Genomic DNA, 11,891 nt, shown 5'->3' on the forward strand with positions numbered 1-11,891 from the left:
GAGACAAAAGATAGATCTGAAATGCTATTTTTACAAGCCTCTGATTTTGAGCTGCAATGGATAAATTACGTAAAATGTAGGGGGGGGGGCTTTTGTAGTTATCTTATTTTTATAACATTTTCTAGTCCTATTGGTTTTTCACTATTTCGCCGGCTTTCGGTACTATACTGCTCACATATATGTAATAGTTTCACAGAATCTTTTCTCTCACATGTCCTGCCCAACTGATTAGTTCTAGTATTGAATGAAAGCCTTATGAGCAGTAACTTGTGGAAATAAAAGAGAGGTCTGAAATGGTATTTATTACAGACCTATGATTTCATTTACACTAGTCAAATTAAGCAGTATGAAGAAAAAAATCAGCAGTTAACTTGTTTCTATAACAATTTTTAGGTCTGTTAGTTTTCCAACATTTCGACGGCTTTCGGCCTTTCAAACGTTAGTCCAAATTTCAACATTACTTTTTTCCCTGACTAACAAATTTCTTACATGTATACTAATTACTCATCAACACGACAGCCATTAAGAAATTATAAATTTACGCTGTGCTGCCCTCTACCAGCAGCTCACAGCTTTTACGAGTAAGTTCAGCGTCTCAAGTTTCAACTTTACTAATTAATGTTCCCACACCATTCCAAGGATTCATTTATAGAATGAATCACATCTAACTGACCCAATGCTAAATCATTACCAAAATAAGGCACCAACCTTACATTTACTGTGATTCCCCTGTAATAAAAAAAAATTGTTTGTCCACGATATGTTTTTCTGCCATTATTTGTACATAAAAGCTAATCAGTATTACACGTACAAGAGATACTCTTATCAAATACAATTGCTTGTATCTTATTTACAAACGTCGGAAATAAGAAGTACTTTGCTCAAAATATAGCTTTCAGGCTTAGGAACTCGTACATAATTATTGACTAACGTCTACTTATTTCAAAAACACAAGTTTACATTTGTGAGTAAATATTTTAATTTATAATGTCATGCGACCAATGGTTGATGATAAAACACTGAAACTTATGGTCAGCTTCATTCTAGTTTCTTTTATTTATTTATTTTATAGTTTGTTTGTAAATAAGCACAAAGCTACACAATGGGCTATCTGTGTCCTGCCCACCACGGGTATCGAAACCCGGTTTCTAACATTGTAAGTCCGCAGTCATACCACTGTGCCACTGGGGATAATTATTTTATTGACAGAATATAAAACAATAATCTAGAAGAACATTATGCTCTTAAAAATTTCCTTTAAAATATCGCTCAACTATTAATGGAAACTTGAAACTGCTGTTTTCATCTTCAAAATAACCTAGTTTTCTGTAGAACCATTTGTGTAAAGTTGTTTTTTCGTCACCACTAAAAAGCAAGTAAATGCATTCCCTTTAATAGGTGCGTCTTTTAGTTGTATGTATGTATGTGTGTGTATAAGCACACAAAACACAATCCTCTTCCACTTGATTTGCCCTCCAGTGGCACAGCGGTATGTCTGCTGACTTAAAACGCTAGAAACTGGGTTTCGATACCCGTGGTGGGCATAGCACAGATGATGTATCTTTATGTCTAACTTCAAACAAACAAATCAACTTGATGTTTTTCAAAATGACGCTACTGAACCCTTTGAATCTTTTCTTTAACCTTCCAATGATGTGTTATTTGATTGGCATGTCAGAAAGTTAAAAACTTATTCTGTGATTAATTTTAGATATGTTCTGTAAATACAGTGACGTTATTTCAACATCATGGCGTGTCTTATTAGAAATATCTCATGATCATAAAGCGTTAAAAAAAAACACGAAATAGTACTGACCGTAAAATAATCCACAAGGGGGCGCTTAAGCATACAGCAAAAGCAGATTTTGGGACCCCTTTTTTTTTACTTCTGTTATTGCTCATCGAACATATTCAAACCTTTTTTCGACACAATTTTTTAATGCTAGTTCGGCCTAATTATATTTTGAAATACTGAAAAGCCACCCCTCCATTAAAAACTTAAATTACATTAAAAACTTTCGCAAACAAAACGTGTTTAATAAAAACTACCTTCTCGACATGCCGTGTCATACACCACATCATCCTATAATCTTATCGTAGTAACTTAAAGAATATTTACGTTGTTGACAAACGTACATCAGTTAAGCCATAATGAGCTTGAAATTTCATCCAGTGGCTAGTACGTAGAACTACATTCAACCTTAAAGTTATTTCCTTAATGAACTACCAAATTTGGAAAACTTGAACGAAGTAAACGCAAAAAAAAAAATAAAAAAAATGCATGTCAAATAACACTACTCGGTCAGTATGGGAATAGAAAATAATTACTATGCCACAAATTATAATAATTGTTGTGGTAAAGCAACACTGAAAGATTCGTTTAAGTTAATAACGCTGCAAGCTTAATTAAGAGAATTATTCATTAGGCCTACTTGGTATTTTTCACTTTCATAGTTGAATGTCTGATGAACTAAATTACCAATTATTAAAACAACAATAAAAAACAGATTAATCACACTAGTTTTTTCTGGTTCGAGAGTATTTTTTGAAAAGAAAACAAATTATAACATATAACCAAAATTTTTTAACAGATGTGTAAGGAAAAAGCCTTCATCGAGGAAGCATTTGAAATTAAACACATTTCAGCCTAACCAAAATATGTCGTTGAAAAGAATTTAAATAGTCTGGAACCTAGGTGAAGAAGGTTACTGCAACCACTCGCAAAGCTTATCATTTCATTCTAATTCAATTTTTTTTATACATTTGAAAACTAAAAAGGTAAAAGAAAATTATAAAGACACTAATATTTAACTTGAATAACTCAATTTAGGATGTAATTCTGTCGTTATTTTTGTAATACACAGTCTGATCAACAACCAAATACTGCTACCACCTGCAGGGGTCGCTGTTAAATCGTGTACTGTTGTCGTAAATAGCTCCTTTTATTTCATGAGAGCGAGAATGGTGGGGGGGGGATTGAGATACCTTGAATAGATAACACCTGTTTTAAACAGCTGACTGATCGCGCCATTTTCGAATTTTCCAACCCATCCCCAAATCTTTTGGGTTAGTCTCTGTGAATGGCTAAATATGAATAATAGCTGCCTCCCGAGGTGAAGACCTTTTATATTATAAATGTACTAGCTTATATCTCGAGCACTGTGAATGAAGATGGGAGTGGTACAACACAAATGCACGCCCCTTGGATATACACGTAATTAGCATGTGGCACGTGACAGGGCAATTGTATGCTGTCAAGGGAACGGATACTTATTTACACTTCGGCTTAACACATGTTCTGATTAATGCGGGATGCATGATTAAATCGATCACCACAGATCGTCACCACGTTATAGGATCCTGAATAATACATGCATCACTTACAAAAGGTTATACTTACAGTCATACCGTACTTAAAGAGCAACTGTTTGTATCTACAAGTGCGACCATTGTTAACGCAGAAGTCATTAAATAACTGGACTGTTTACGCAAAATGCGTTAATTTTCTATAAACTTCAAAAACAACAGTTAGTTAAATAAACGGTTTGGGATCCACTGCTTAAAATGAAAAAGATATCTGTTCTGAACTCGTTACAATTATCCACGAGTTAAACGAAATTGGACCTTTTAAACATTCAGTTCTTATTAACGTTGTTAAATTTACTTAGACCTAATGCATTCAGTTGTACAAACAAGTGATGATGGAAGGGTACTGTTTAAACTTATACCTACAGCGAAGAGCTCACTACAACCAACATAAAATTCAAAACATTTGTAAGAAGAAAATATATAACAATAATAAGTGATCCTCCATGAAAGAATAAATAAATATTTCTATAAATTAAATATTTTCTTGAAGCCTATTTTCGTTTTGGCGTGACAATATTTTCATGAACTTATGAGCACAGTTGCACGGCTAGTCCTAAAATCGAAATCCTTGGAAAGCTCAACAATACATAACATTTTAACCACACATCTGACGAAAGCTACACAAATAGTATTTAATATGAACGACGCTACTAATGGGCCAGAGTACTTAAAATCCACTTAACGGAGCTAATCCACGCATAGCTTTCACTTTCGTGTTTGAAACATATGCCCGAAACTACTTCGTTGGACTAGCAAAGTTTAAGAAGAGTCAATATATTCAAAACCTACGTAGGAGCACTAATTCACGAAAAAAAAGATAATGAGCTACCTAATGAAATTAAATGCGTCAAATAATCGCACCAAAGACAAAAAATGATGAATAAAATGCATAATTTTATGCTTTAATACACAGATTTTTAAAATATTCTGTTGCACTCAAGATATTTCGTTTATTGCTGAGATAGTAAGAAGTTTGAAATCAATGTATTGAAATAGATGTAAGAACACTTTGAGTAAAAAATAATGGACAACTATTCTTAACAAAACTCTCGGCTTTAGTTTCGTGACAATCGTTTTACACATCCATTACTTCGATCACGTGACCATCGCTACCTGACGCAAAATAAAAATCGCGTCAGCCAATCATCATCGTGATTTGTGAATACAGAGATGATGTTTTAGAGCATCTACAGTTAGTATAAAACTAATACTTCAGAAACTGATAGCTCTTTATGATATCGCACGCAATTTTGTGTTTAAATAGTAACTCAACCTCCCAAGCGCCGTAATTATTGCGAACACTCCACGCTTATGTGCATAAAGATTAAATATTACTGAATAGAGGGCGAATTCAAACGCAAAAGCTAAAATCCGATCTCACGGAGCTGACACTGACAGATAACGTTTTTCTCTAACATACGTATCTTTGAATCAACATTAATTAGAAAATCCAAAACAAAAATCCACAAAGAAACCCTTACGTAAGAAAACTAATTAAACACAAACAGACTGTCTTGTAAACTAGGACTTTCTGCTATTCACAAAACAGACTCGCCAACCAAGTACTTCAGGAAACGTTTAGATGAATCAGTTAAACGCATGTTTGCGTCAAGTGAAAGTTGAGCTTATAAGACACATAATTCTTACGTAGATGAAACCATGAATCAAAAACCATTTTATTTTGAAACTATTTCGTTTGGCGACATCGACTATAAATATGGTTTTCAGTTTGACAGAAATGTATTTCTTAAAGTTATGAAAGTTATTTTTTTAAACAACGAATAAGTTATTAGGTGTGTTCATTTTACTTGTTAATCACAATTTGCATAGCACAAAACCGGAAAAAAAAACATAATCACAAATCCAGTACGTCAACTTATTTCTCAAGCGTAACGGCCTGAATAAAGTTACTCTGCACGAGCATGACGAACAACTGCATCAAGTAAAGGAGAAAAATAACAGAGTGACGAAGAAAGAGGCCAGCGGCAAGATTACTTAGGAAGCTCGGTGGTAGGCAGGAAAACACAAGCCATGAAAGCAGCGGACCAGGTCCGGGTAATTGTAGCTGTGACGTGAGGGTATGTGTTGGTGAGACACAAGCCTGCCGGGTTGCTAACGCTAAAATAGTGGAGAAGAAAGATGGAAGCTATGCCAATGCCATTTACATCAGCGCCAACCATTGCATGGTTCGGGAAAGTCACCTCTAATGCGGCAAGACTGGGAATAGAGTGTTCGATCGCTGCTTGCCTGTTCCCGTGCGCTGTTTCACGTTATTCTTCTTACAGTCATAAAACTAGATTATAGATCGGGAAAAAACTTAAGAGATCGTCGCTCAGACTACAGAGAATTAAAAGAGTTTAAAACTCGACTACTTTTATCCTGTTTATACAATGCTGATTTTTGTCTCTACCAAGGGGTATATTATTTAATGTTAAATTTTAAAACTTAACTGGCCGAGTAACTTAACAAAAACTTTAAATAACTCCCTTCTTAACTTACTTCACTACTGTAAAAAAAAATTAAGAAATCAGTATATATTTCAGAAAGTGAATAATTCAGTCTTATACTATACGCCAGTTTTAGAACATTTTATCGGTGATTTTTTTTACATTTTTAGTTTTAAATGATTTTAACAGCCAGAAACGCTCTACGAAACTTTGTAACAGACGGTTGAGTACGTTATATTAAAATGATTTTGCATATGCAAATCAGCAAGTCATATGGCAACCATAACTGATATAATGTCGCGGTGGAACTGAATGTATCAGAACTACATTTCAACATTATTTAGCGTTGTGTAGGCAGAGGCAGCATAATGCCACCAAAAATTTATCGCTTTGGGGAAGGATATGCCCTTTCTGATGCAAAATATTCGTACGCTCAGATCTTAAATATGTGTTCATATCGAGGAATTAGAATTTACAAGCTGGAGATATCCTTGTATTTATGGAAAACAACGGAATATGGATCAATTTGGTGAATCAGGGTCATCCAGAAAGAGACTTGCACCAAATCGTTCTCCAACTGTGGTAAGCAAAGTGTAGCGTCTTATAACAGGTGAGAATCCATGAACACATAGGTCAGTGGCAAAAGCCATCCACGTGACCCAGGCAACAGTACGCATCATAAGTAAGATGGGTTTCCACGTCTGGAAAATCGACACAAGTCACGTGTACACGAGTTGCTTCCACGACACATCCTTTAAACCGTCGCATACCTCAAACAGCTGGAGAATGAAACTGCTATTCATGTTATTCCATACAAAGTGGGCACTTGGAAACCGTCGTCTTCATACCCTATATGGATTATGCAATGGGTATACTTTGAAAATGATAGCCTTACAAAAGAGCCTTCTGCAATGGAAACTACGCTGCAGGACTATTTTCAAGATGCACGGTAGTCAGATGGTGCAGGACCGGACATGGCGACATGGGCTGTGACGACGTGGTGAAGCTCCAAAATCGTTTTAATATAACATACTCAACGTCATTACTACTATATATAGCCTCGTCTTTATGCAAGTAAAGACAACCAAGTATATAAAATAGTATACACAAGTGCTCAGTACAAAACTTAATTATTAAATACCAATTTAACACTACTCTGAAGCGAAATTGTCTGTTTACAAAAGTTCTGCTTTTGTAACTTCAGACTAAAAAAAAGAATACGTGCAAGTTTTATCTGAATAATGAACACATACGTTGCGCTTATAGTATTCATAAAACATCTCATAACACAATCTCTTCAACTTGTGATTTCGGTGATAACTAATACAGTTGTATAATAACGAACTGTAGTTGTGTAATACCCACTGCTAACCGAACAAAAATCGTTCGTACTTTGTATCACTGCAAACAATGAAAATAGATAATGGCAATGAAAGAATGAAGTTCAAAAAATTAGTTAACTAACTTGACTCTAGCAAATTTTGTGAACACGACGTTTTGGCCACTCTTGCTATTTTGTGCTCTAATATAATGTACACTGGTATTTTCTCTGGGGTTCATATCATGAAACAAGTAAAAATGTCATAAAAATAAAGTATATATATATATATATATATATATATCACTTTTAAACTCCATACGCATCTTGATAAATATATATATTTAAAGATGGCTCCCATTTCAACACAGATTCTATATAGAAATCAATTATTTAAATCACGTGGTTCATCATTGAACAGATCACTTACCTAGTTACAAACAACAAAAAATAATAATCTTTCATTATTTTCTCATGTTACCACCCCCTACGAACTTGGTACGTCCCGTGCCCTGCTTGTGATCAAATTACAATGATAACGGATAGACGAGAGCTGGGCAGATCAACGTGATTAACTGCGAATCCGTAAGCTGCTCCCAACCAATCATTGTGCTTCTTTCGTCAGAGTTCCAAGCTGTCAGTCGAGACTCAGTTTTTGCCTCCAAAATTTAAATTTCTTAGCTGGAGGCCAAGCTCACTCACTAACAAGCACGTGACTTTCTAGTGACCCTCCCACATGTGTTAGCTACATTGAACTCATCAGCTGAGTAACAAAAACAATCGTAACAATTCTTACATTAAATTCATACGGTAAAAAACACAATGTAATATTTACTAGTTTAGTAATGCAACATTATCTGCTTACATTTAATCATTAATAATGCAGTGCCAACATTTTTTATTTAATTTCCTCAAACTAGGAATATATATGACATAACATTTTAGTAAGGAAGCATGTTATACTAATATAATAATAGGTAAGCAAACAACAATCTATAAGCAGGAGAAAGAGATTAATTGATGGTGGAACATACTACATGTTTCTAAAAAACATTGTGCTGTCTTCTGCTAAGTAATACAAGGTTTAGATACAGTTACAAAGACATAAGAATTAAGTATGACGTAAATTATGTGTCACCATCAATAAAAAATCTTCCTGCTTATAAATCGTTGTTTCCCTACCTGTTATATTAGCTGTTAAGATAAATAATCAGTCTAACTTTGACAAACGCTACTAATCAAATATGAAAATACAACTGAAACGTATTAGTTTATTTTCGTAAACACATAAACAGACGGCGATAGGCTTCGATACGAGATATCTGCACATAAACATGTACATTAAAGTCACACAATCCTTCAAACATACTTAACACATAAAGTATCACCTGTTAAGATTTTAACCTAAGGTATATTCTGCAAAAATATTTAAACTTCAACTGAAATATATTAATTTCTAAAAATGATGAAAGATAACAACTACTGAAATAACAATCCAAATAGTCAAAAATAAATGAAAATCTTGTATATTTCCTTAACACATTTTCACGTGTAACTTGTTGTCTTAAAAAAGTAAACCATTTCAAAATAAAAACGCTGTTATCTCTCTCCGCTATTTCGCGAAGTTTCAGTCAGAAGCCTGTAACAAGTTGAGATAGAAAACCGTACCTACACAAATCCGTATTTTTAACAATGCTGTGTTCCTTAACCGAGGTCCAAACGTCACCAGCTAGAACAACAGCATAAGTTGTTTGTGTCGTATATACATACACTCTTGATCACATAAACAAACAGATATCTATGTTGTTGTACACACACTTCGTATTCCCTGCAACTTTGAAGTAATCGTACCGCTTCAAAAAATATTTTTTATATAAATTAGCTGTGGGTATTTCTCAGTTTAATCAAATACTTAAAAAACGTGTTGGCCTTAATTATAAAACCAATAACAAAATAACAGGCCATTACAGCTTAAATACCAACAGAATCGTACGCATATGAAAAAATCAGCCTTATAATTTTTTTTAGTTTCATTTCATGTTAATCATTACCTTATCAGGTCATTAAATATATTTACTGTTAAACTTTAAAAGTATTTACTTATTACCTGATTTCTATTGATATACAGTGTATTGGACATTTGCTGATAGGGGCTCATGCTTCTTGTACTGCTCCAAACGAGATGACTGGCTTGGGAATTATTGCTGTTGCCAGGTCCAGTGTACTGGGTTTCAGATATGTTTTCGATTTCCCCAACTCCTTTCGGACCTGTTTGAATACTGTCAAAATCTTCATATCTATTTTGATAATGCTGCATAAAGTTAGGAGCCTGTAATAACTGATTTAAGGTAGGGGTTGTACCACCTTGTTGGATTATACTTTGACTTGAAGCCGAGCGGAAACGATGTTGTTGTTGAGAGGCATTGCTAGAATAACTACCCATTGCTGAGGCACTTGATACCGGTCCTGACGAATGAGTAGGGCTCATGTTCATTAATCGAGACGAATGAGAAAATCCTATCCTAGACTGCTGTTGGTTAATTTGCTGGAAAAGTTTATTTGGCTGCGGATTTATATCACCACTGCTTTCTGAAATCCCTGCACCGCCATGTTGCTTGTGTTGTGCGTAGTTACTAGTACTACTGTTACGGTCAACACAGCTTCCAACAAAACTACCAACAGCCACATGATTTACATTATCTTGAACATTCCTATACTCATCATTTGATAAAACGAAATCACTAGAATTCTGAATGTACCCCTGAAACTCTAAATTGACCTGTGATCTTTCCAGGCTTGAGTTAAAAAGTGTTTGTTCAATATTACTAGAGCCACTAGCTTGTCTAGGCTTACCTCCATCTTGAAAGTTTTCCATTGTCATTCCTCTGTTTTGGTTTTCTCCATTTCCATTTGGTGACTTGATTCTGTTGTTCATTATTAAGTTACCTGCAATTTCTTTAGAATGTCGAAGTTCTTCAAGTGAAGCCCCGTTCGTTACAGCTCTATTTCCACTACGGTTTATACCACCCCTTTTCTGCTCTGTACGATTCACCAGTGCCTGCGCTGGCGCTGCCATACTGTCTAAGTCGATTTGCAAGTACCGAACTTCGTTACATTATTATCATATACCTCGAATTGTCCCACCCAAAATCGCATGCTAGTGCTTGTTGACGTCCTGGAGAGCACGTGCTTTAACTGAGGCAGGTTGAGTTTATTAAAGAGGGGTTATGACAACGTGGTCTTATCACCTATACAAACTATTATTCTCTATAGTTCAAAGCGGGATCCATCTGTAACATAAAAAAAAGCCAAATCACTCCGCAAAATTTATGAATATTGTTAACTTACGTAAAATAAGAGTAGATGCGTATTTCTCATAATACGATTAATACTTTTTATCATATACATCGAGATAAAATTACTTTATAAGAAAGGCTGAATAGATATCTGAAAGATGTTAGAGGACTATTTTCTAGTAATTAACACTACACGCGGATGAACCAATTCTTGTGGGTAGTGAGGCGTCGTAGGCATTTTTATCAAGCAACCTCTCCTCGTTGCTTATACCAGATTTTCTAGCTGAGTCAGGTTCGTTAGGAAAAACTTGTCCCAGTGCTTGTTCACTTTAGTCCCGGTTCTTTTAGGAACGTCCGCTCAGTGAAACATGCCTTGAGTCATTTCGATCAGTGTACATGTGCCTATATTTTTTTGTTCTATAAATATAAAAATAAGTTGAAAATATAATAATATTTAATCTTTTCAAGGGAACTTTTGAGAAAATGCTGAATTAATCACATAAAGCTATATTATATATTTATGAACGATTATTTCATTACATCTTCCTCATGCACATTTCAATAATTGGAATTCAATTTTAACAGGCGAGGCCCCTTATTGGATCAGCGGTAAGTTTACGAACTTGTAATGCTAAAATCCAGTGTTTGATTCACCGTAGTGGATAGAGAGCAGATAGCCCATTGTGTAACTTTGCACTAAGAAAACAACACAGCCAAGTGAAATATTTGAAGATACATTTTTGAGAAGACAAATTAAGCTTTTGGTCTTCGGTGTGTGTGTGTGTGTGTGTGCATTATGAAACATTCAAAATTAATAATAATAATAATACGTTTTATGTTAACGTATTTGTTATTTTTTTTTACAAATACAGTTTAGAAGCCTAACTCATGAAAGTTACATTATAACAAGCGATTATTATTTATTACTTGAAGAATAAAACAGCTTAAAAACTAAAACCAAAGAAAACATAACAGTACATGAATATCACTAATAGTAATTCAGCCACTTAGAAATATAATTTAGACTAGTTGACAAACATCAAAACAAAAGTTACCAGTAGCTCTCTCCATAATCACTAACTATAAGAAAGGGTAAGGCGCAGAGCGCCATCTGTTTGTAGGCGAATATGTTTATTTAATTAAGCACAAAGCTGCAAGTTAATATATATGTGTCGTGCCTATCACAGTGATCGAACCTTGAATGTTAGTATTATAATCCATCAATCTTATCACTGATTCATCGGAGAGAGAGAATATATATAATTTGTACGAGAATGAGCAGAAATATGCCTAAAGTATCTGTAGTATTTCTTAAAGCAGAAAGTCATTTTAAATAGCAAGCTAAGAGTGAACAAGAGCATTTGCTATCAAAAGACAAACATATATACTTAAGTCAATTTAGTCGCGAAATCACAGAAAATGATCTCGAACTTCCCCCTAGACCAAGAGCGCTTATCGCAA

At 34.6% G+C, this 11,891-nt stretch overlaps 1 protein-coding gene across 5 annotated transcripts in view; it reads right to left on the bottom strand.

The window, feature by feature from the left end:
• Nucleotides 1-10,411, bottom strand: part of LOC106465098 (AT-rich interactive domain-containing protein 1A-like) — a 117,143-nt gene extending 106,732 nt beyond the window's left edge. For 2 of the 5 annotated variants that reach the window (XM_022392929.1, XM_022392928.1), the window contains exon 1: nucleotides 9,242-10,411. In XM_022392929.1, coding sequence (XP_022248637.1) covers nucleotides 9,242-10,210 — 969 coding nt within the window. In that variant the 5' untranslated portion in view covers nucleotides 10,211-10,411. The remainder of the gene's footprint in view (nucleotides 1-9,241) is intronic. The other 3 variants (XM_022392927.1, XM_022392925.1, XM_022392930.1) reach the window with 2 other exon arrangements.
• Between the last annotated feature and the right edge of the window lie 1,480 nt (nucleotides 10,412-11,891).

The sequence above is a fragment of the Limulus polyphemus genome, unplaced genomic scaffold (genome assembly GCF_000517525.1).
Source record: "Limulus polyphemus unplaced genomic scaffold, Limulus_polyphemus-2.1.2 Scaffold1835, whole genome shotgun sequence".
Taxonomy (NCBI): Eukaryota; Metazoa; Arthropoda; class Merostomata; order Xiphosura; family Limulidae; genus Limulus; species Limulus polyphemus.